This window comes from Haliotis rufescens, unplaced genomic scaffold (assembly GCF_023055435.1).
Source record: "Haliotis rufescens isolate VD_foot unplaced genomic scaffold, xgHalRufe1.0.p SCAF_66, whole genome shotgun sequence".
Lineage (NCBI taxonomy): Eukaryota > Metazoa > Mollusca > Gastropoda > Lepetellida > Haliotidae > Haliotis > Haliotis rufescens.
Window position 1 is genome coordinate 608869 of NW_025964357.1, and position 27145 is coordinate 636013.

The window sequence follows — 27145 nt, forward strand, 5'->3', positions numbered from 1 at the left end:
GTCGAACAATGTTGATATGGTATTACCTTACAGAAAGACTCTATCGGCGCATACATTCGTATGTAATAACATCTATTACCGCTGAGCCGGATAACCCGGTCAGTAGCTTTATACAATTCATAGTTCAGCGACTCAAGCATAACAAGGGGAATTACAGATTGAATAATATATTCTGCCTGAATGTGGTAGGAACAGTTCACCTACTGTTAGCTGAAGCCCCCATACGTTAATTACCCTTAAACGACATGCATTGTCTTTGATAATTTGATTTGCCTTTTAAATAATGTTTGCGTGTGCGTAATTGTCCGAATACAATATAATTGTGATTAATACAAATACCAGAGGGACATATATGTCCCTCCTCTTCAACCCTCACTTTGAGGTAGAATGATATTCAACACACATCAAGCACACAAATACACTTTAAGTTTGGTATTCTGTGAGAAATTCCATGTTCTGTGATATCATCCACGGCCATTTGAGGCAAAGCAAAATTACTGTAAATGACCTCTGAAACTTAAGTACAACGTAAATGTCGCCATATTTTACACATTACTAAATCAACAATCACGGCGTTATTTACAGTATGATCTGAAATCTAAATTTCGGATTATACAAACACATACTAAGGGTGCGCATATCCCCCCCCCCCCCCCCCACACACACACACTTTTTATTTCGAAAAAAATCTTTATTTCTGTACAAATTACCACCAAAGACAATAAATAGATCTTAATTGTGCACCACCCACCACCCAAAATCTGATGGCGGGCAATTTTATAGAGTGGAAAATAGGCAAACAAAATCAACTGACAACAGTCTCGCTAATCTTTTGGAGCGCTAAGGCAGATTAAAAGTGGTTCATGGGTTGAATTCTAAGTGGAGACAGAAAATATTTATAAAAATTGTATTTCTGAAATTCGATGATTTTGTTTGCATTTGTATATTCACATAAACCTAAAACAATTAGATCCTGTCCTCTAAATGGTTAAAAGAGCTGCATTGTTGACATATTTATTTACAAGAATTCACTTCTATATTTTGGAGCACCTTTAGAATACGGTACTGAATTCTAAAGGTAGGCCGAAGATTTTATAGATTTTCGGGCAACGAGGTCCATTTACACCTTGTCCAGAATGAAGGCTTACAAAATTCCTAAAAATGTTATGAAGTAGAGAAACTGACACAGGCTTTCCCCTTGGATGATAGAGGGATATATTTGTCCCTCCTCTTCAACCCTCACTGTGAAGTCGAATAAAATTCAAACTGCAGCAGTCACAGTCCGTCATATTGGATAGTGTTTACAAAATCACGTTTCACATATACCGGTTATGAGATGCCTATAACATCACATTAATTTTATACTCAGCTGCGATACATACATCATTGAATTCCTCATACAGAGTAGAATCAAATGACACATGGTCCTTGTCACCAATACAAAGTGTTTAGATGAAATCAAGCAAAATAAATTAGGTGTCAAAACGAACGCTGTGCTCGAAAAACTACACTTGTTTGAAATGTAAACAGAGCAAAATTCAGATTTTACACAGTGTAGCATTTTCTCCTATTTTGAACTATCCATTCGTCTATTCATTGAATACATTGGCACAACAATTTCAGAATATGCATGGGAAGAGAATCGTATGAAGAATTAGGGAATTAAAAATAGATACATTGCAATGGTTGATATTTTCAACAGAAATAGTCAAAATTTCCGTCCTGTGTGACGCCATGACTGACGCAAAATCACGCAAAACGACAACGGTATTTTTCGGAATTTCTGACTATTTCCGTTGGTTTCAATAAAAAATATCACAACAAATAACAATACACTAATTGTCGGAATGTTTCCGATTACTTACATGTCACATTTATGCATGCACGATTCCTGAATCAACGAAAGTCCCATCTTAAAATCCCGCGTACTGTTGAACTGTCAACAGAACACGCCATTTTGTAAAAGTCGGTCACCGGTCGTGATGTCATACGCCAACGTTGTTGAACATATTAGGTAATTTCTTGGAGGTGAAGGTCCTTGAACAATGTTGAATGAAAGCACACACGATCATTGTATCCTGCTGTTTACAGTTATAATTATTTTGTAGATTTTTCATATCTTTCATACATTTTTTCGCCTACTTTGGATATTTGTCAATGTTCGATATGATATTATACGTAGATCTAGGCCACAACGTGTATCTACCTTTGATAATCTCCTGTTTGTTTGGACAAGAAATTGATAAGTTTATATATATATATATATAGTGTTGTATACGATATTTCTTTAATCTGGACAGTGTTACATCATTACCTTACGTTGAGTCACATATCTTTGACAATGCAGTTAATAATGAACTGTACAATGTGCAGAAATGTTTTTATTATGCTAAATATTGAGATATGCAAGACAACCATTCCCGAGACGAGGTAAGAGAACCTCTTCTCTCTGATTGTTTGGGGATAGTTGTAATGCATTAATAAAAGGTTCGATGCCACAGAGATAACTCCTTTTGAGGATGATGCCCATGTCTGTCATGTTCAGTAATATGAAAAGCAGTTTTCTAAGAACGCATACCATAAGACCCCATACCATCTTTACAACGATCTTGAAAATTATCAACATAATCACTTAACACAGGTTTGATTTATGTAAATAGTTACTAAATACCATCCATGTTTAAAAGAAAATCGACACCTGGACGCACCCAGGTGCAATCTTAGACTACATTACTACTATAGTATTATTTGTAACACTTTGAAACGATATGTCACCTTCATACTGCTGTCACTTAGCTACAACGTTGTACAAAGTTAGACGTGATGACTGGGTGAATGAATAGAAACCATCCATTATGATTCTGCGCATTTGTTGAGTAATGGACATTGACTTATTTCGTTGGTATTAATAATTGTATTGCATTTGAATGTTGTTTAAAAATATATAGCTAGAAAATATCAACATCGGCCATGGTTAATTGCTATTCTATTCCAATTTCAATATTTTCAACAGAGGTTTTATCATTTTAAACGTTATCATCCAATAAATATATTGCAACCACATACGAGTCGTACATATAGAATACTAAACGAGCTCCCGTGTAATACCAATTTTATGAAACGAGTGAATAGTTCTGGTATCTGACGAGCGAAAGCGAGTCAGATACCACAACTATTCACGAGTTTCATAAAATTGGTTTTACACGAGAGCGAGTTTAGTATTTTATTTATTACTTGTCATTTATGTTTTTAGAATTATACTGTTGAGTGTAAATAGGCTGACACCTACACGATCCATGGCATAATCCAATTGAGTTTAACAGAATAATACTTCAAACACGTCAAAAGTTGAAACGTATGCATTTAATATCATACAATGGTCCACCTTTAGAATTCAGGCGTTCGTCCCACAAAATTATCGTAGTGCTAGGGCTATCACAACTCACATAATTTAACTTAGACTAAAGACTCGTTGCGCTAGAGTACGATCGCCTTGTGGAACGGGGCCTTGCAGCTCAAAGTTTACAATGACGTCACAATACCCGATGACGTAATTTGTTGAATTTTGTTGCAAGATCCATCGGCGAAACAATGCCATGTGACGTCAGCCTAGCAACAAGGTTGCTGGGGTCATCGAGTGTGCATAAGCTCCTCCCAGTGATCTATCATCTCCACACACAATGTCGTTGAATACGCCAAGGGATGTTGAGAGCTTTCAATATTTGTTCGTGAAACGTGTTCCGAGAGTACATAAGCACGCGTTTTGGTATTACACAATGTGTAATAAAGCTGTATGTTTATTAAACGGGTGATCTCTTCACGGGCAAGTAATAAATATAGAATACTAAACGAGCTCCCGTGTAATACCAATTTTATGAAACGAGTGAATAGTTCTGGTATCTGACGAGCGAAAGCGAGTCAGATACCACAACTATTCACGAGTTTCATAAAATTGGTTTTACACGAGAGCGAGTTTAGTATTTTATTTATTACTTGTCATTTATAATGTTTTTAGAATTATACTGTTGAGTGTAAATAGGCTGACACCTACACGATCCATGGCATAATCCAACTGAGTTTAACAGAATAATACTTCAAACAATCAAAAGTTGAAACGTATGAATTTAATATCATACAATGGTCCACCTTTAGAATTCAGGCGTTCGTCCCACAAAATGATCGTAGTGCTAAGGCTATCACAACTCACATAATTTAACTTAGACTAACGACTGTCGTTGCGCTAGAGTACGATCGCCTTGTGGATGGGGCCTTGCACCTCAAAGTTTACAATCACGTCACAATACCCGATGACGTAATTTGTGGAATTTTGTTGCAAGATCCATCGGCGAAACAATGCCATGTGACGTCAACCTAGCAACAAGGTTGCTGGGGTCATCGAGTGTGCATAAGCTCCTCCCAGTGATCTATCATCTCCACACACAATGTCGTTGAATACGCCAAGGGATGTTGAGAGCTTTCAATATTTGTTCGTGAAACGTGGTCCGAGAGTACATAAGCACGCGTTTTGGTATTACACAATGTGTAATAAAGCTGTATGTTTATTAAACGGGTGATCTCTTCACGGGCAAGTAATAAAACACATTTCTATTTTGTCAGAAGAGTCACATCAACTATTACGAGTTATTCTTTATTCCTTAAATGGACAATCTCATTAAAATCAGATCTTAGTTCTCGCTAAGATCTGATTTTAATGACATTGTTAAATGGAACACCAACCCTCTTAAAATAATCTTTTTCGACGGCATGGAATGGAAAGACAAAGTTAGGAATATTTTCAATGCGACACTTTATGGGTGGCTCTACATATGTCGACATATATAAACTTCCTACATGCGTATCTCATTCAAATACCTGAGAATATTTTATTCGCTCAAAGTTTTCTGACAAGTGTATGATAAATATTTTTCTCGCATAGCACAATTTCGGGGTGTATTCGAAAACCTGCGAAATGTTCATGCAAAGAATACGCTAGACTATGTTTACTATCATTTCTCTTACATATCGATATCATGTACGTAAAATGTATGAAGAAAATAATTTTGGAAATTTAATTTCCTACAATTAATTACAATTTAGAGTTTGAAGGTTTTTCCTGCACCCGACGGTGGCACATCTAACAAGTGGCTTAAAGTAGTTTGTGACGTTTCTCAGTGGAGGCTTTTGTAGAAGGGTAAGCGCGTCGTCTTAAAATAGCGACCAATGAAAAATTACATAACATAGTGTATGTTTAATATTTCGAAGGCGCTCACAGCCATCGTCTCATTGGCCTGTACCGGCTCCTATATTGTGATATTGGAGACGGGGCCCAGCTTAGCCAAACACTCAGCGTGTTTATTTGACGTCACATCCGGTGATTTTCCAAAATGGCTACGTTAATGCCAATACAGGGGAGGGACACACCTGTGAAAAGAGTGTCACCTTACGTTTGCTGTTGTAAACCAAAATCTGTTAGCGGGCACTTTTATAGAGTGGAAACTAGACAAATAAAATCAACTGACAACAGTCTCGCTAATCTTTTGGAGCGCTAAGGCGGATTAAAAGTGGTTCATGGGTTGACATTCTAAGTGAAGACAGAAAATTAATAAAAGAAAATGCATTTCTGAAATTCGATGATTTTGTTTGCGTTTGTATATACCCATAAACCTAAAACAATTAGATCATGCCATCTAAATGGTTAAAAGAACTGCAAAGTTATTATTGTTGACATATTTTTTTACAAGAATTCACTTCTATATTTTTTTGCGGATTTACACAAAGTGTGCACTCCAGCTTTTTCGTTTGCAAATACCACCATAAACTAAATTATTGAAGTCAACTCTGAAATAGTCTATGTTCCATTGACATAATATAGAAAGCTATCACGTTTCATGGATAATTGCCAAACTATTGGTACCCATATGTTTACGTTGTAATTGCTTGAAAATGTAAAGGGCAACTTCTACCATACCACCACTGTACAATGTAACTGTAACGGTCGCTATTCTAAGATGCATCGTAAATCACACAGGACAACAAAGTCCTAGGAACAGTTAACGTAAATATTATATAAAAAGTAGACTGCAATCTTTGATTTATGATTGATCTTTAAAGATTTTATAGATATTCGGCAACGAGGTCCATTTACACCTTGTCCATAATGAAGGCTTACTAAATTCCTAAAAATGTTATGAAGTAGCGAACCTGCCAGAGGGACATATATATGTCCCTCCTCTTCAACCCTCACTTTGAAGTCGAATAAAATTCAAACTGCACCACGCACATAGATACACTTCACAGTTTTGAATACTGTGGGAAATTCCCTGTTTGGTCATATCATCCACTGGCATTTTGGGCACCTTTAGAATACAGTACCACAACTTCTCGTGAGGACTATCTCTGCCGTAGGTCACATGTCACAAGACAAGCAACCAGTTTTAGTGCGAATCCGTCGGACGCGAACCAGCGACCTTCGGATTGTTAGCCTGACAAGCTAACCGACTGAGCTACGTCCACACTGTTAAACTTGGTGCAAATTTACCTAGTCATGCCTATGACGTTACGGAACTGAACTAAAAGGGTCGAATAGGTGACGGACACTTACGAAGGTTACGGGTAGGCATGGTGTCTCGTGACTTTAGTCTACTGACACTTACGAATGATCCCGATGGCATTTGGCACACTCGTCCATTTCCGTAATCTACAAGATACCGGGTGGTGAGGAATGAGCCGATATGCCGCGAACTGAAAACGGCTCCAGGCGTCAGACGTCAGAGGTCGAACTCGCGAGTGCGCATGAATGAAATGGTATTTAATAATTCGTCGGGTGATTTTTGTGACAGAAAAGTGTGGTAGGGAACACTGTAAGGATGATGTCGATAATAGTAAGGAACGATGAAGGAATAAGCATGACTAGTGACGACACAACGGTGAGTTCGCTTTTGAATCAGTAATGAAAAATGTAGCTGGTGAAAGTGGCTTGTGTGAATGTTCCAGGACAGTTTCCAGTAGCCAAAATATTCGACACAAAACTATTTCATCCTTTTTACTCAACGTTTTTGTGGGAAGAATATAAGGAGCCGCTATATAATCTACAATAGCCACTAAACGAGTACCTAGCCCCTAACCCTAATGATCGTAAAGGGGTGATTGATCGTAAAGGGGATCCAAGGGTTAAGGATAGACTTCGGGTAATCTAATAGCAACTAAACGGGTTCCTAACCCTAATGATCGTAAAGGGGGTGATTGATCGTAAAGGGGATCCAAGGGCTAAGGATAGAGAGTTCGGGGTAACCTACCCTAAAAATGGCGACATTTGGATGTGTTCATCGCCAATATAATATCCCTAATAAACTGCATTCTTGTGCATAATAATGAAAATTAATGAACCGAAAAAATAATATATGTATATTAGTTCCCATTTATAACCATTTTATCCACTTCAATTACGAGAAAAACGAAATAAAAAATATATTAAAAATAAAAGTGCTTTCGTAAACTAGCGCTTGCTCTAAAATGCGCCGCCGCAGGCTATAATTAGTGAACAAAGACTCAAAACTCTCAACACCGCAGGGCGTATTCAATGACATTGCGTGTAGAGATGATAGATCACTGGGAGGAGCTTATGCGCACTCGATGACCCCTGACGTCACTGGGCATTGTTTCGCCGGTGTGACTGTCAACAAAATACTACAAATTACGTCATAGGGTATGATCACTTGTTTGAAAAGTTTGTGGTACTGTATTCTAAAGGTAGGCCCACAGTGAGTTATGTTGATTCTTATAAGATTTATGCTATTGTTGGTGTATTTAATGTGTTTTATCGTTTGTGAATGTTATGTGATTGTGAAAAAGTGCTATGATTAAAACTTGAAATGAAAAAAACAAACAAAAACGTTTCAAGTTGTGTTGATCTTAAAATTCTATGTATCCTCTCTTTCATCTTATTTGTTTGAATAAATAGAAAAAAATGTCTCAGTGTCTGTTGATAATTTGTTGCAGGTGTCTGATGCTGACTTTGTTGATACCCCTAAGCCAAATGAAAGCCCATTCAAGCAGGCCTGTGACCCTGAATCTCCCAAAGTGACTATGCAGATACATGGAGGGACTCCTCAGTCTGATGAAATTGAACATCATTCCACAACATTCAGTCAAGGTGCCAGGTACAGCGGGAACATAAGTTTTTTCTCTTTTTTGAATTTGTTGATTATTATGAGAAGTTATGCTTAACAAGACAAAATATAAAAATCCTGGTGTAGTCTCTCTTACTTACAGAACAATAAAATATAAAGAGCATAAAATATATATAGAGAGCATAAAATATAATAGAGCATTGACCAATAAACTTGATAATACACTTCTTATATTAGCTTTTGTATTAACAGATTTATGTTAATTTATTTTTTATTAATTTTAAATATCGGAAAAAAACTATTTATTTAATGTGATGAAAAGCTATTTATTATTTTGACAGATCCTATGACGTTGCATCAATTATGCTGCATGACTACTGTGAGGCTGTGTGTGAAGACGACATCAGTTCAGTTGCATAAGATATGGATCATCGCAAACAGAAATGGTGGAAGTTAGAACCATGTCTACTCAAACTGACGATGTAATGTTCCAGTGTTTGAATCCTGTGAAAACATCCTGTGCAATGACTCAGACTGAGACTGAAAATAAAAAAGTCTTTCGCAATCAAGCCACTCAAGTCAAACTTCCTGATTTAACATTTTTTGATGTGAAGAATGATTCAGAATTGGTAACCTATTATACAGGTCTTGTGGATGCAGAAAAGTTTTCATGTTTATTTGACGAGTTTTCTGAGGTTGACAGGGACTATCCAACATCCAATATCGGACGCCCTAAATCTTTGTCTTTGATAGACGAGTTCTTTCTAGTGTTGATGCGTCTTAGACTTGGACTCCTAGTTGTTGATTTATCAAAGCAATTTCATATTTCCAGAAGCTGCTGTGCTGATGTCATTAATAGATGGATTGATATTTTGTACAACAATTTATCCTTCCTAGTTGTCTGGCCATCAAAGGATACTATTAATACAATGCCTTAAGGTTTTAAAGATCTGTATCCAAATACAAGGGTTGTTATAGGATTGTACAGAATTATTTACAGAAAAACCTTACTCTATTGGTAAACAGTCACAAATGTACAGTCATTATAAAAGTCACATAACATTTAAAGCGCTTGTTGGTGTCACTCCAAATGGTGTTGTTAGCTTTGTCTCTGACTTGTGGTCAGGAGCTATAAGTGACCGGTAAATAACAGTAGAATCAGGACTTTTAGATTTGTGTGATGTAGGTGATGCAATCATGGCGGATAAGGGATTTACAATCTCAGACTTGACAACACCAAAAGGTATACTCCTATTAATTCCACCAAAGAAACATAAGAGAAAACAGCTGACTGCTGTAGAAATTGAACAAACTAGGAGAATAGCCAACTTGAGAATCCATGTTGAAAGGGACATGGAACGTGTCAAGAATTTCAGAATTTTGCAGGGTATAATTCCAATTACAATTTCAAAATCTGTAAACAAAATCTGGAAAATCTGTAATGCTTTGACTACTCTGCTTCCCCCTCTTTATCCTGCTTCCCCCTCTTTATCCTCATGACCAAGAAATGGATGACAATTAGACAAATAAGTCTATTTTTGTCCAATATGACTATTGACATGACCACCTACTGGTTGTCTATTTTTGTTTTACTTATTGAATCAAAGCATTGATATAAAAATCCTGACTCTTCATATAAGTAGATAAACAATTTCATGTTTTAGCTGTGACAGCAGGATCATAGTCCCATGGTTCTAATTTTTGTAACAATAACTAAAAATGAAAGAAACAAACGCTTGATGATTTTCTTTAATCATGTTGTCCATGTTGTCATTTCAAGACGTTACAGAAAATATGTTATGATATGTTATGGCTTAATAGAATGGTTCAAGAAATTACAAGGAGAAGAAGATATCCTATGTCTAAGCGACATACTATCTGAATGGTCAGTCGCCGTGAATGCGGCGTTAAGTAACAATTCACCCACTGAATGGTAAGTATCTATGACTATCAAAGAAAGATATGATATGGTATTGAGTGAAACATTGAATTGACTGAGTGAGCATAGGGTAAAACAACTGGTAAGATGGTAGTACAACGGTCAATCTAATACAGTGAAACACCTCGCGGGTCACGTAGGGTATATTTTTCAGGAATAATGGCCGACAGATAGAAACTGCGAAGCCTTGTGACCATCTGATGCCACTTGTTCTCGTCAAATGTAATCCTTTAAATAGATATCCCTTTGAGAGTCCACACCACAAAATCACACCAAGTTCTTTTGGTCAAGGCCATCTGTCCTTGTACTTGAAAGTAGTATGCATGGTTTTCTTTTAGAGTCACATTATTGTCCACAATATGGCAGAAGAAATTTGTATTTGATGCAGCCTCTTCTGGTGTTAGATCTCTGAAAACAGATGGACATTTAATCTCTACTAAGCCATGTTGATTACTACATGTACTACAATCTGTGCATGACACAAGTCCATCAGGGCTAGTTGCAAGGTAAGGGTAGTCTGTATTCACAATTAGTCCACACTGAGACACTTTCAACTGTGGATGAAGACCTGCCATTTTGTTGATATACTGCCGCCTTGCTGCCGATTCATGTGAAAGTCCCCATCTGGTATGTCTGTTACCAAATTCGCCCCGATATCCCATTAGGTCACATACAAGTCTATCTGGAGCTGTAGATGTCTGTCGGATAAATACTTTGCCAAACTTTGAACTTGTTATCCTTTCCAATCTGGCTTCCTTCCAAAACTTTGTTTTATGTTGTCCTCTTGTCATTCTCTCTATTGACCTCACATCCGTTTCTGACACTTACATGGAATCAAAATAATTTTGAAAGGTAGTTTGACAGGTTGGCGATTTAATATCAACATAGTCAGGAATACAACGATCAATGCATGGTATTTTTGGAAGTTCTGGCATAGGTTCAGGAGCTTGAGTAACAGTAGTTGTATTAACAACATATCCACATTTACTTTTTGTTTCATGACCAATTAGCTTCTTATTAAATCCTGTGAGATTTATTGTTGTCTGTGGCATGTTGCTGTTGGGACACATTGATCTTTTGTTGATTGTTCCATTCTGTATTCCGACAGTACCTTGTGTAGTCCCAGTACCTTTTTGTTGACTCTTCCTGCCACTTGACATCAGGTTCAAGTCATCCGATTTCATTGGATCCAACTTCCTTTTTCTTGGAATTTTCCACTTGCACTCAACTGATGTGCATGAAAGCAAACCATCCTTTTTCTTCTGACTAATGTCTGCAAGGGCATGAAGCAGGGCTGATACATGATTACAAGCCTCCCCGGCACTGCAAAAACAAAATTAGTTATATATATTAATATTATTTTGACTCTAGCTTTAATATTATGAAATAACAATCAAATGCATATAAAATGACACAGTCATGTTTCCTCTATTTCACCCTAAATAATTATTATTTTTAATGTAATCAGCTAAAGATGTCACATATTAATAAGCAACAATATCAATAATCTGTTTATTTATTTAAATCAACAAAAGTGAATGAGAGGTCCCACAAAAGAAGAGATTTTATAATGTATCAATTACTTTGCTGGTATTTGGAATTAATAATTTACATATCTTTTGAACAAACTTAATATTTGGAACATATTTTCTTTGAAAAGGTTTTTAAACGTTTTGTTTGTAAAAAACAGCAATCTAGATATAGATGACACGACTGTAGTTATATAAATGCAAAGTCTACATACCCAGCTGCACAGGTACAATTTGCTGAATGAACACGACCTGTTACTTTTGAGAGACTTGCCCAAACTTCGTGATCGGGGCTTTTCTTAGGATCCGCTGTTGGTAGTGATGGTATTACACGGCATCTGACAAACATATGGTCACAGTCGTGATGGATGTTGTGTAGAGCTACGCCGTGAACATGTCTATCTTGGTAAAACACCACTGCCTTCATTTGTCGTTTAGCCATCATGGGTTTCGTGTCTGAAGTCCTATGGTTGCTAAGTACCATATAATTGTAGATTTCCTTCTCTGAGAATTCCGGCAATGATTCAAAAGCATCGTTCCATCCAATCATTAATGTAGTGGGGTCTGGCATTCGATATCCGCTGGGTGTGACGAGCTTCCGTTGCATAGATATAACGCCTTTACTGGGTTGTACTAAGGTGGTTGCATCCAAACGAAGTGCCTTCGCCCCTCTTGCTCGCGCTAAAACTTGTGCTCTTACCCCAGTCACCTTTTGATTTCGTTCCCGTAGGTATTCACGCAATTCTTTAACTGTCATTTGATGGAATTCATCATCAACGTCAATATTGTTATTTGCCGCCATTTTGAAGGTTTACTCGGCGGAAGTGAACGTGGAAAGGGGACATCACTCTAATTTTCTCAAGCTCCTTCCCAGCGCGTGACACCTTCGTTACACTCTCGGTAACATCGCATTTGTGACCAACTCGTGTTATTCCGGGACAAGCCGGTAACAATTTCAGGTTACGGAAAGGGCCGAGTGGTGACGAATGGGTAACATCGCTGCCACCAGTGTGGGCGCGGCCATTTCAAGAATCTTGAAATTTGCCCTCCAACCCCATATGTAGTAACCTTTATACTTTTGTTTATGTCTTTGAGAATGCCATCATATTTCAATTTGAAAAGGTTTACGACTGACCATGTTTTCCAGATGAATTTACTTTGTTGTTTTGATAATCAGATTGGTTCGAGATTGCAGACTAATGGAAAATCAACCAACTTCTCCCTTACATTCTTACTATATCAATAACACGATAGTTTTAATGAAACAGAAATTCAAATTGACAAACGAAGAAAGTAATTTAGCAGCGATAAGTGTATTCGGCGTCACGACAGTCGCCACCTGTTTGTAAACATAACGGTTTTTCGGTTGCGAGTTCAACTCCAAGCATGGTTGTGGCCACCTATTCACAGTGGGGAGTTTTGACTGGTGGCAGCGATAGTATAGAGCGCTCCGGGAACGTACTATCGCTGTGAGGAGCTTGTAATTTTCTTAGCAAAGGGAGATAACAACACTTTTCGGAAAGTCGAAAAATGCGCCGCCGCAGGCTATATTCAGTAAACAAATATTCAAAACTCTCCACAGCGCAGGGCGTATTCAATGACATTTCGTGTAGAGATGATAGATCACTGAGAGGAGCTTATGCACACTCGATGACCCCTGACGTCACAGGGCATTGTTTCGCCGGTGTGACTGGCAACAAAATACTTCAAATTACGTCATAGGGTATGATCACATGTATGAAAAGTTTGTGGTACTGTATTCTAAAGGTAGGCCCTGAAAATGACCTGAAAATTAGGTACATAGTAAATGTCGCCATGTTTTACACATTGCGTTATTAACAGCATGTTTTGAAATAATAATTTTGGATATTTACTCGGAGAAATGAATTTCAAAAATAGCATATTAGTAATCACGGGTATCTGTCTTTGATCAAATCACCAATGATCATTTCAAAACGTCGCCGATAACCCTAGAATCGTTTAGAATGTCTTGGAAAATACGCAAACACGAACGGCGAAGTGAACTTTCCGAACAAAATTGGATAGTGTTTACAAAATCACGTTTCACGTATATCGGTTATGAGATGCCTGTAACATAACGTTAATTTCAAACTCAGCTACGATACATACATCCTTGAATTCCTCATACAGAGTAGAATCAAATGACACATGGTCTTTGTCACCAATACAAAGTGTTTAGATGAAATCAAGCAAAATAAATTAGGTGTCAAAACGAACGCAGTGCTCGAAAAACTACAGTTGTTTGAAATGTTAACAAAGCAAATTTCAGATTTTACACAGTGTAGCATTTCCTACAATTTTGAAATATCCATTCGTCTATTCATTGAATAATTGGCTTAACAATTTCAGAATATGCATGGGAAGAGAACCGTATGAAGAATTAGGGAACTAAAAAATAGATACCTGGCAATGGTTCATATTTTCAACAGAAATAGTCAAAGTTTCCGTCCTGTAAGTGTGACGCCATGACTGACGCAAAATCACGCAAAACGACAACGGTATTTATCGGAATTTCTGACTATTTGCGTTGGTTTCATTGAAAAATATAACAAATAACAGCACACTGATTGTCAGAATGTTTCTGACTACGTACATGTCACATTTATGTAAATACGATCCCTGAATCAACGAAAGTCCCCTCGTAAAATCCCGCGTACTGTTAACAGTGAACACGCCATTTTGTAAAAGTCGGTCACTGGTAGTGATGTCATACACCAACATTGTTGTATATATTTGGTAATTTCTTTGAGGTGAAGGTCCTTGAATGAATGCACACACGATCATTGTATCCTGCTGTTTACAGTTGTAATTATTATGTAGATTTTGCATATCTTTTATACATTTTTTCACACATTTAATTTAATATTTTCTTGCTACTCTATTCCAGTTTCAATGTTTTAAACAGAAGTTTCATCATTTTAACGTAATCATCCAATAAATATATTAATTGCAACCACACACGAGTCGTACAACACATTTCTATTTTGTCAGAAGAGTAACATCATATTTATTACGAGTTATTCCTTATTCCTAAAGGGAACACCAACCCACGTATACATAAACATTTTTGACGTCATGGAATGGAATGGCAAAGTTAGGAATATTTTCAATGCGACATTTATATTGTATGCGCAGCTCTTCATATGTACGAAAGCCTTTTAGGGCCATTTGTTTTTTTTTAATTTCTTTCGATACTATCTTGAAATTTCAAGAAACTTAGTTTAAATTTCAAGATACTAAGTTGAAATTTCAAGAAACTAAGATGAAATTTCAAGATACTAAGTTGAAATTTCAAGATACTAAATTGAAATTTCAAGATACAGAAGTTGAAATTTCAAGATACTAAGTTGAAATTTCAAGAAACTGGGTCCCTGTCTTGTCACATCGCAAAAGATATCAAGTACCAATTTATGGTGAGACAACATGGCCTGATTCGAAGAAGTTCCCTTTAGGACCCATCAAGAAATCGCAAAACCATACGCTTATGAACCAAAAGAGCAAGTTTCGCGGTATGGAAACGATGAAAATCAAGTGAAAACAAGAGAAGACCCACATCACCTAGTGTGTCACCCGACTCCACATCTACGCAATCACCGGTAAGAATAACATTTTGATGTGTGTATACTCGGACCCCGTGGTACCGCGGCATTCATCGTATCGCGGCATTTGTGATTTCCGGTAGTTCACGCGGGACACGCCTCTTAGCGGCTGTCTATTAATGCAAATCACTAACCAGCAGTAGAAACTATGTTATAACAGTTTTAGTCTACTAGTCCTTTTAATGATAACATGTAGCAAACCCCTTAAAAATGGCAAATTTCTACTAGTCCTTATGATACCTCAACTATTGGTTTCGCAAGGACTACAGGACTAGTGCCTATTTCTACCGCTGATAACCAGGAAGTGCTCACTTCGTAAACAATTTCAATTTCCTCGGAATGTTCCCTCTGTTGTAAGTAAGGAATTATTAATGCGATGATACTTACTTCTGCCATCTGTTTTAATATTGCCTTACCCCCATCTATCAATGGCCAACGATATAACCCGCAGTTCCCCAAGTAAACTTTCTCTATCGACCTGAACTAGATCATCTGCATATTCATGGCGAGTAATAAGGTAACGGAAGTTACGTAGTCCGCACATTTTTTCCCGCTCTGTGCCCAGAATCTATTGGGAGATCATAAGGGCCATAATGCCAAACTTAGAAATACGTTCTTCACTTGTAGCCAAAAGATAAATACATACTTTGGGCATAGTAGGCTGCTTTTTATATATTTATTGTTGACTTTTAACATTTATCCATTTTGTGACAAATTATTGTCATCCATATTTAAAAAACAAAACAATCTTAGAATATCATTTATTATATTTTGTTGTTGATTTTTGAAAATATTTTTCTCTTACTTTTCGGTAAATATGCATTTAATACCTATTACTGATAACACATTTAGAATTTTATTTGTGCTGTCTTTGCACTTGTCTGGACTGGACTGATGTCTGGCATGATCATACTAAGTGGTTGGCAGATTTATGTCCACTTTTTGTCCAATTCGGATCTCCATACACAACTTTTCTCTGTACCGCGATACGATGGAGTTCTCTCACTTGTCAAACTGAGCGCGAGGCCCGGCTTTTACTCGGAGCTACTAATGTAAATAATGAACTTTTATCAGTAAATATGAACTGTTAGATAAAATAAATGACATCTGATAAAGAGAACACGAATAATCATAAAGGTTAGTGAGCGCATTTTGTTCCGTTTAACGTACATGACAAGTATCGCAATACCCCGAGGTTGCAGGCTACAATGTATACCTAAATTATCTATATGCTCATTTTTACATTTTCAGAAGCGGAAACATTACATTCTAAGAGGTTTTTGTCACGCCTGGTGACCCGTATGCTTCGTCAGCTGGCCTATTCCTCCTGTCCCACCCTGTTACGTCGGGTGCAGGCTAAAACGGCACCTCAGCAAAACGTCACCGATTACTCTGGCGAAAACGGCACCGATTACTCTGGCGAAAACGGCTACATGGTATTTGATGTATTTACATGTCATTTGATGTGATGTATTAACATTGTATTTCCTGTTTTCACAGATAAGTAAATATGTTCATATATACAGTTTTGTGGCATGTCCATCGTCTTCACCATCCTGTTCATGTTCATGTATACAGTTTTGTGGCATGATATGCCTCTCGGTCGCCACGGACGAAGCCCTCGGGTAAGAATTCCCACCATCTATAGGCTACAGATCAATGCTACTTGGCAATATCAAGAAACAAATACGATTTATCGCCGAACGTTGGCTCAACAAGGTTACACATTACCAGCTGATTACGAATGCTTTGAGTAACACGAAAATGGGGTACGACCCTATACGTGTCTCAACTCGGCTGCCGAGTGGAAACGTACTCACTGGGAATAAAAAGATTCTCTTTGATTTTTTTCCCATCCGAAATCACAATAACTGCCATATTTTATGGATAAGTAACTGGATGTCGTACTTCACACCAGCACCTGCCGAACAATACCACTCGAATTTGAAAGTGAAATGATAGATCACTCCATTGATGTGTTTAAGTGATTGAAACCGAGTTACTGCAGTAGATCTTATTAATAGATCTTACCCATAGATAATTGGTTATTGGTTTGTTTCTGACAACCATTCACAGAAAATGCATTGTAACTATTTATCATCCATTATGAGGCCAGATCGTTTTTAATGTTTACAAACTAAAACAAAAGAAATGTTTTATATATAATTATTAGAAACAGTGGCTTGTTTAATTGAATAAAGCAGATATGTGTACAATGTCTATAAAAAAGCTCATTTACTGTCACTATCACTATCACTATATATATATATATATATATATATATATATACATATATATACATATATATATATATATATATATATATATATATATATATATATATATATACAAAAATGAGGTAAACTTGTAATGTAATATAACATGTAATATATAATAAAATAATTTATTACCCATACGGGCAGGAAGAACTCGTGTAATAACTTTTGGATATTTGCACATGTGCATTTTGGTGATTCTCGGTGTTCATTGGCTGGTTACATATCTACGCTATTTCATTGGCTGACACTGACTGCCGGAACTACTTTTGAGCTTTCACATTTCATTCACAAACCACACGTAAGTCTGGGTAGGAGAGTGTCGTAAGAACAACATACAGTATCTTTTCCCAAATAAAAACAAAGTACCAATATTGTATTACTTTAACATCTCTTTAATGCATAATCTTTTAACAATCGATCAAATTTCTATGCACAACTTTGATACGTCTGCTTTGTTTGTAAACAAACATGGCTGCCCACTTGACACCGATAAAGGTCAGTGACCTGGTCAAAGTTGATGGCGATCTCACTGGACGTGTAATACAGATAGTTCAACCACTTAATACCTTCAATGTCTATGTGGTGAAGACTATGTTTGGCGAAATGCAAGTTCCCCGATTCCGATTGAGATTACTACCCGAAACTGTGCCAAATGCACCACCGTCACGTCCGTCAAGTCCGTCCTTTGGCCTACCCCAAGCAGTCGTTGATGACTTAATGAGTGATGACTTTTTCGATCCCCCCACACAAAACAATTCTACAAACTTTGCAATAAAGGAAATTGATATTGATGACTTTTTGGCAAGTAATGAAAATGAAACAAGGAAAGTTGAAGAAATCCCACCCAGTGAACTCAATATTCTCTTGTGCAGGTTTTTCATCTCCGCCAAAAAGTCGGATGGAACAGAATACGAACCATCGACAATAAAAGGGATAAAGGCCAGTGTTGAGCGTTATCTGAAGAGACATGACTATAAACACTCGTTGTCAGACTCCGTGCATTTCATTAAACTTCGAGAAGTTTTAAAATCTAAACAAAAATCCCTGAAAAAGCAAGGTGAAGGCAACTTACCCCAGCGGGCCGATCCCGTGTCAGATCTTGAACTAAATAAACTCAGTGAATCTGGACAACTTGGCACAAGTACACCTGATGCAATCTTAAACACGTTATGGTGGAACAACACCATCTACTTTGGTCTGCGTTCTGCCACCCCTCACAGGCGCATGCAATGGGGCGATGTCATTCTCAAAAAAGATACTGAAAACAATGAGTATCTGCAGTATATTGAGAGACAATCGAAAACACGTCAGGCTGAGGGGACACGTGATGTTGCCCCTAAGGCATGGGCACAGCCTGGTGATTTGTGCTGTCTTGTAGCTGTTTATAAACGGTACCGTGATCTGAGACCCGCAAATTACTGTGATGATGATCACCCCTTTTACCTTGCAACCAACAGAAGGCACGTCCCGGGCCGCATAGTAGGGTACTGAGGCTTATTTTGCTCAAATTTAATATGAACGTGCTCAGCCCAACGTTGGGCGCCAATGTAACGGCCATAAAATTCCCAAGTCCCGTGATGGGATTCGAACCACGGACCTTCTGACCTGAGGTCGGACGCCTTGTCCACATGACCAAAGAGGTTAACCCCGTCAGCAAGCTGACAAGGTAAGGATGTCATCTGTGGGATAACTCCACGCCCTGCTACATATGGCATCCCCTGCCCCATCGCCCCGAAGAACGACCCGGGAGAGACATAAACCCAAATGGATGAGAAGTGAAGAGTATGTTTTGTCCGCACAGCCACAGCCAGAATCGATGACAAGAGCGAGCTATCTCAGTTCCCTTATAGCTGAGGGTATTCTCGATAATGCTCAGGACAAGGCCCAGGACGCACTTCTCAACATCATTGCCGGAAAATGATGAGGACATCATTTCTCTGGGGGCTCCATTGTAGCAGGGGTGGTTCATTATGAAAAATGACAAGCTGCGGTTGTTTGTTGAGGTGACATTTATTCCATTATCAATCACAATTGATCAATCAACCCTGTAATAAAATATATAACATTATATACTGTACATAGAATAGCATACGGCTGCATATTAATTATTTCCTTGTTTGAGCAGTCACATTAATTCATACATGCAACTCATACAGTTACACATCACTAGTTCGTTGTAGATAACTTATATTAAATACAATTTACCGAACTTTCAAATAGTAATACATATATTAAATGTCTCTTATCATAACTGAATATATCAGTTACACACCATATAGTAAGGAGAATACTAGTAGCCGTGTGGCGTCATAAATATATACTTATTATCTCTAAGAGTAGGAATATATATAAAATGCTACCATGTTGTGTTAAATTATAACACATAGTTAATACATATACATTCATTCATAAGTGAGTGATAAGATAAAGGATTTATACATACCCTGTGGGTGACACCGGGGTGTGTCTATAAACCCACATCATATAGGATTATGGCATTCCTATAAAAAGTAAATAACATAATTATCATGCCTGAATATATACATACATACATACATACATCATGACAACCATTTCCTTAAGTTATAGAAAACCAACTTCTAATTCAATCCTTACATTCAAAACTCCCAATCAAATCATGCTCTCACACATACTTACATGTTAAACACTTTATACTGATAAAATAGAAGATATCTTGATTATTTGATATCATAGGTAAGTATTTACAATATTTACATTATTGATAACCATGATATCATATTTAAATGATAAGTTAGAATTCTATTTAGGAAAGATAATGTAAATAACTAACCTGAACTATATGTAGTCCATGTCCTGTCTGTGCAGAGTTATAAGCAGAGTGAATAGAAAGTGTGCAAATGTTAGGGAGGAAAGCTGTAGTTAGATAATGTTAATCAGCTAGGAAGCTGAAAGCTATTGTATTGACAAGCTAGTCTTCAGCTCCTGAAAAGCCTCTTGCTGTTCTTTGTCCCACTTCCAGTCGATGCTGTTGGAATGCTGCTTGGATTTGGAGTTCTTGGATGCTGACTTTGGCATCAGTTCTGACAGTGGTCTGGCAATCTTGGAGAAGTTCTTGACAAATTTCCTATAATAGCCAGCAAAACCAAGGAATTTCCGGACCTCTTCTGGATTGGATGGTGTTGGCCAGTCTTTAATCTTGTGCACTTTCTCTGGGTCAGCTTCGATGCCATCTGCTGAAACAATATATCCCACATATCGGACTTTCCGCTTAAAAAACTTGCACTTCTTTGGAGCGAGTTTGAGTCCACATTCTTGCAACCTGCGGAAAACAAGTTCTAACCTCTCAACATGCTCTTCATAGGTTTTTGAGAAGATTATCAGGTCATCAAGATAAATCAAGCAGATCTTTAAGTGCAGTCCTTCAAGGCATTTTTCCATTAGTCGCTGGTATGTTGCAGGAGCATTGGAAAGTCCGAATGGCATTCTATTAAATTCAAAGAATCCAAGTGGTCCGACTGTAAAGGCTGTTCTTTGCTTGTGTTCTTCTTCGACTTCCACTTGGTGATAACCACTCTTCATATCCAACACCGAGAAAAAGGTATTTCCGCCAAGACATTCAAGTAGTTCTTCAATACGAGGGAGCGCGTAGGAATCTTTAATGGTCTGAAGATTCAGCTCGCGAAAGTCAATGCACATCCTCAGACGTCCATCTTTCCTCTTTGCTAATACAACATTAGAGGCCCATGGGCTATGAGACCTTCTAATGACTCCAGCTGATATGAGTTCCTGAAGATGAGTCCTAACTTCTTCATACATGGCTGGGGGGATCCTACGATGTCGCTGTTTGAATGGCGTGTTGTCATATAAGTCTATCCTGTGCTTTACCATAGAACAGTTGCCCAGACAATCATCCCTCTTAGAAAATATATCCTTAAACTTCAGGATTGTCAAGTCCATCGGCAATCTGTTCACGGGAAAGTCTTTCCTTGTCTATCTCCACTTGGTTAATGATAGCATCGGAGTCCACTGGTTTTCCTGGAGGCAAATCCTTAACTGTGACAGGTTGGAGTTCACAAAGTAAAGCCTTAGAAGGGATGACAACTGTCTGTGTGGTGATGTTGGAGACATGCACTTCTATTTCCGTCGGAGTGTCACACTCATACTTGATGATGGTTGGGGCAATGTCAAGGTCGCTTGGTACAGCTGAGTTGACTCTGGCTTGAAGAAGTGCACAGACCTGTGGGTAAACAATCCCTTTAGCAAGATGTCCCCTAATGATGGTAGTACTGTTACCTGGGATTATGATGTTACATAACTCTGAAGATCTTACAAGTCCAAGTTTCCCATACTTTGCCAACTGTCTTTCACGTAGAACCATTGTTCGATAGGCCAGGTACCATGGAGTATGGAGTCTTGCCCGGTGAGGAACTGACATTTCCATAGAGGACACCCACATCTGTTTGTGATATTCATGGACATTCGTGGATATTGTGAGTTGCGCATTCCTTGACACTATAATTTCCTCCCCAGTTTATATACTTGTGCAGTAAGCAGTGACCTTGAACTTTGAACTTTCACCTTGTTGTGAATTTTATGACTGTATTTACAGTTTCCGATTTGTGATTGACTATTCTTGCTCAAGAAACTGTAACAGACTTTATGGAAGCTTCCTTCATGGACACATGATACTAACAGTTGCTGCTGATTGTCTTCCATTCTGTGATATTGCTACTCCATTATTTTTGTAATTGTAAATACTCATTCCTATTTTCATCCCTGTAACTTGATATTTGTAACTTAGAATATGTAATACTTGAGTTATTCACTAGTTCATTGTGCCGGCCAATACACCTTTCTATATTGGTGTTACCTAGTAAGTCATTACCATGTAACCTTAGTTAATTACCTGTTGTTACTTAGTTAGTATTACAATAAAGTTGTACTGTGAAAACTTAGTATATTTATACACATTTAATTGTTGTTTACTATACAAGTATTTTGTTGTACCTTTTTTTCACTTAGTCTACACATCTACCAAGAGGTGTTTATCTTAGCCATGGCTTCTTAGTTGTTTTCAATTACTTAGTTTGCTATTTTGTTATTCTCTGTTATCAATTTTCTGGTAAGGTTCTTTGATTGTGTGAATGAAATAAACATGCAGTTGCTAAATTAGTTTCAAAATAAACAGGTTAGTACTTAACTAAATTATAAATACAGCTTATTTAGTGTAAACCTATACTACTTTCATTATGCTATAGTTTAGTCATTTAGTTTTCATTTCTTGACGGACAGTATTGTTCACCTTTGTAATTAACACATAGCAAATCACACTTGCACTTCCCTCACTTCTGCTTTCTACAGGTTTTATCATGAATGGTTTGTTTTCTTGAAATACAATTGTGGTTGTCAATGCAATTGGGTTGTTTGTCCCGCTCACCTATGTGATCGGCCCGCTCACCTATGTGATCGGCCCAGGGGTCCGGAAAATTTAAAATCCCAATCGGACATTTGCATTTAGGCCACGCCCCCTTCAAATAGCGTATTTTAGTACGACTTTTCACACACATTACAAGTTTACGTATTCATAATATGATGAATTATGAATTGTTTCAATTTAAATTGTTTAATTCACCGGACAATTAATAACAAATAATATCATTTTAGATTTACATGGAAAACATACGTTTGTTTCTGTTATAATAACGATCTATTAACGTAGTGAACGGTCTAATTAATATTCATGAGTTATATTCATGAGTCTGCTCAAGTGTACGCGTTGTAACATTTGGATCGAGACTATTATCCCATATTTGGTTATCACGTGACCTCACGGGAAAAGGGTTTTTTTAAACTAAAGATTTTTTTAAAAACAAGACAGATAATTTAATCACAAATACTAAAATATCGTTGATAGCAATAGTTATTTGAATACTTTTTTCATCTGTACTTAATTATTGACCATAAAAAAATTGGATATCGATCGTCCGAGAAAGCAAAATGGCGGTCAATCAAGATTCAATATACGACTAGCTACTGAAAAAAATAAAATCTGCAAATCCTCATTGTATGTCAACCAAGTGAAAGCCGTTAGCCTTTCCTCCTGTCCCACCCTGTTACGTCGGGTGCAGGCTAAAACGGCACCTCAGCAAAACGTCACCGATTACTCTGGCGAAAACGGCACCGATTACTCTGGCGAAAACGGCTACATGGTATTTGATGTATTTACATGTCATTTGATGTGATGTATTAACATTGTATTTCCTGTTTTCACAGATAAGTAAATATGTTCATATATACAGTTTTGTGGCATGTCCATCGTCTTCACCATCCTGTTCATGTTCATGTATACAGTTTTGTGGCATGATATGCCTCTCGGTCGCCACGGACGAAGCCCTCGGGTAAGAATTCCCACCATCTATAGGCTACAGATCAATGCTACTTGGCAATATCAAGAAACAAATACGATTTATCGCCGAACGTTGGCTCAACAAGGTTACACATTACCAGCTGATTACGAATGCTTTGAGTAACACGAAAATGGGGTACGACCCTATACGTGTCTCAACTCGGCTGCCGAGTGGAAACGTACTCACTGGGAATAAAAAGATTCTCTTTGATTTTTTTCCCATCCGAAATCACAATAACTGCCATATTTTATGGATAAGTAACTGGATGTCGTACTTCACACCAGCACCTGCCGAACAATACCACTCGAATTTGAAAGTGAAATGATAGATCACTCCATTGATGTGTTTAAGTGATTGAAACCGAGTTACTGCAGTAGATCTTATTAATAGATCTTACCCATAGATAATTGGTTATTGGTTTGTTTCTGACAACCATTCACAGAAAATGCATTGTAACTATTTATCATCCATTATGAGGCCAGATCGTTTTTAATGTTTACAAACTAAAACAAAAGAAATGTTTTATATATAATTATTAGAAACAGTGGCTTGTTTAATTGAATAAAGCAGATATGTGTACAATGTCTATAAAAAAGCTCATTTACTGTCACTATCACTATCACTATATATATATATATATATATATATATATATATATATATATATATATATATATATATATATACACACACAAAAATGAGGTAAACTTGTAATGTAATATAACATGTAATATATAATAAAATAATTTATTACCCATACGGGCAGGAAGAACTCGTGTAATAACTTTTGGATATTTGCACATGTGCATTTTGGTGATTCTCGGTGTTCATTGGCTGGTTACATATCTACGCTATTTCATTGGCTGACACTGACTGCCGGAACTACTTTTGAGCTTTCACATTTCATTCACAAACCACACGTAAGTCTGGGTAGGAGAGTGTCGTAAGAACAACATACAGTATCTTTTCCCAAATAAAAACAAAGTACCAATATTGTATTACTTTAACATCTCTTTAATGCATAATCTTTTAACAATCGATCAAATTTCTATGCACAACTTTGATACGTCTGCTTTGTTTGTAAACAAACATGGCTGCCCACTTGACACCGATAAAGGTCAGTGACCTGGTCAAAGTTGATGGCGATCTCACTGGACGTGTAATACAGATAGTTCAACCACTTAATACCTTCAATGTCTATGTGGTGAAGACTATGTTTGGCGAAATGCAAGTTCCCCGATTCCGATTGAGATTACTACCCGAAACTGTGCCAAATGCACCACCGTCACGTCCGTCAAGTCCGTCCTTTGGCCTACCCCAAGCAGTCGTTGATGACTTAATGAGTGATGACTTTTTCGATCCCCCCACACAAAACAATTCTACAAACTTTGCAATAAAGGAAATTGATATTGATGACTTTTTGGCAAGTAATGAAAATGAAACAAGGAAAGTTGAAGAAATCCCACCCAGTGAACTCAATATTCTCTTGTGCAGGTTTTTCATCTCCGCCAAAAAGTCGGATGGAACAGAATACGAACCATCGACAATAAAAGGGATAAAGGCCAGTGTTGAGCGTTATCTGAAGAGACATGACTATAAACACTCGTTGTCAGACTCCGTGCATTTCATTAAACTTCGAGAAGTTTTAAAATCTAAACAAAAATCCCTGAAAAAGCAAGGTGAAGGCAACTTACCCCAGCGGGCCGATCCCGTGTCAGATCTTGAACTAAATAAACTCAGTGAATCTGGACAACTTGGCACAAGTACACCTGATGCAATCTTAAACACGTTATGGTGGAACAACACCATCTACTTTGGTCTGCGTTCTGCCACCCCTCACAGGCGCATGCAATGGGGCGATGTCATTCTCAAAAAAGATACTGAAAACAATGAGTATCTGCAGTATATTGAGAGACAATCGAAAACACGTCAGGCTGAGGGGACACGTGATGTTGCCCCTAAGGCATGGGCACAGCCTGGTGATTTGTGCTGTCTTGTAGCTGTTTATAAACGGTACCGTGATCTGAGACCCGCAAATTACTGTGATGATGATCACCCCTTTTACCTTGCAACCAACAGAAGGCACGTCCCGGGCCGCATAGTAGGGTACTGAGGCTTATTTTGCTCAAATTTAATATGAACGTGCTCAGCCCAACGTTGGGCGCCAATGTAACGGCCATAAAATTCCCAAGTCCCGTGATGGGATTCGAACCACGGACCTTCTGACCTGAGGTCGGACGCCTTGTCCACATGACCAAAGAGGTTAACCCCGTCAGCAAGCTGACAAGGTAAGGATGTCATCTGTGGGATAACTCCACGCCCTGCTACATATGGCATCCCCTGCCCCATCGCCCCGAAGAACGACCCGGGAGAGACATAAACCCAAATGGATGAGAAGTGAAGAGTATGTTTTGTCCGCACAGCCACAGCCAGAATCGATGACAAGAGCGAGCTATCTCAGTTCCCTTATAGCTGAGGGTATTCTCGATAATGCTCAGGACAAGGCCCAGGACGCACTTCTCAACATCATTGCCGGAAAATGATGAGGACATCATTTCTCTGGGGGCTCCATTGTAGCAGGGGTGGTTCATTATGAAAAATGACAAGCTGCGGTTGTTTGTTGAGGTGACATTTATTCCATTATCAATCACAATTGATCAATCAACCCTGTAATAAAATATATAACATTATATACTGTACATAGAATAGCATACGGCTGCATATTAATTATTTCCTTGTTTGAGCAGTCACATTAATTCATACATGCAACTCATACAGTTACACATCACTAGTTCGTTGTAGATAACTTATATTAAATACAATTTACCGAACTTTCAAATAGTAATACATATATTAAATGTCTCTTATCATAACTGAATATATCAGTTACACACCATATAGTAAGGAGAATACTAGTAGCCGTGTGGCGTCATAAATATATACTTATTATCTCTAAGAGTAGGAATATATATAAAATGCTACCATGTTGTGTTAAATTATAACACATAGTTAATACATATACATTCATTCATAAGTGAGTGATAAGATAAAGGATTTATACATACCCTGTGGGTGACACCGGGGTGTGTCTATAAACCCACATCATATAGGATTATGGCATTCCTATAAAAAGTAAATAACATAATTATCATGCCTGAATATATACATACATACATACATACATACATCATGACAACCATTTCCTTAAGTTATAGAAAACCAACTTCTAATTCAATCCTTACATTCAAAACTCCCAATCAA

General features: G+C 37.6%; 2 protein-coding genes and 1 long non-coding RNA gene across 3 annotated transcripts; 1 reads left to right on the plus strand and 2 right to left on the minus strand.

Moving 5' to 3' along the window:
- The first annotated feature begins 7775 nt into the window (after nucleotides 1-7775).
- LOC124118970 lies at nucleotides 7776-8698 on the plus strand. Its single transcript, XR_007218890.1, has 2 exons — nucleotides 7776-8159; nucleotides 8471-8698. It is a non-coding gene; the product is annotated as an uncharacterized LOC124118970 (long non-coding RNA).
- A 1162-nt stretch (nucleotides 8699-9860) lies between these two features.
- LOC125375992 lies at nucleotides 9861-10889 on the minus strand (the record flags this gene model as incomplete). Its single annotated transcript, XM_048387129.1, has 1 exon — nucleotides 9861-10889. A coding segment is annotated over one exon (591 nt), but the record flags the coding sequence as incomplete, so codon positions are not given.
- LOC125375996 lies at nucleotides 10884-12446 on the minus strand. Its single transcript, XM_048387134.1, has 2 exons — nucleotides 11813-12446; nucleotides 10884-11391 (listed from the first exon to the last, which is right to left on the minus strand). Exons 1-2 carry the CDS (start codon nucleotides 12397-12399, stop codon nucleotides 10893-10895), a joined length of 1086 nt encoding a protein of 361 aa, XP_048243091.1. The 5' UTR covers nucleotides 12400-12446; the 3' UTR covers nucleotides 10884-10892.
- Nucleotides 12447-27145: the final 14699 nt, after the last annotated feature.

Coding starts and splice junctions, on each gene's coding strand:
- LOC125375996 (XM_048387134.1), bottom strand. CDS start 12,399: ATGGCGGCAAATAACAATATTGACGTTGATGATGAATTCCATCAAATG. Junction 11,392..11,812: donor AATTGTACCTGTGCAGCTGG/GTATGTAGACTT, acceptor TTGTTTTTGCAG/TGCCGGGGAGGCTTGTAATC.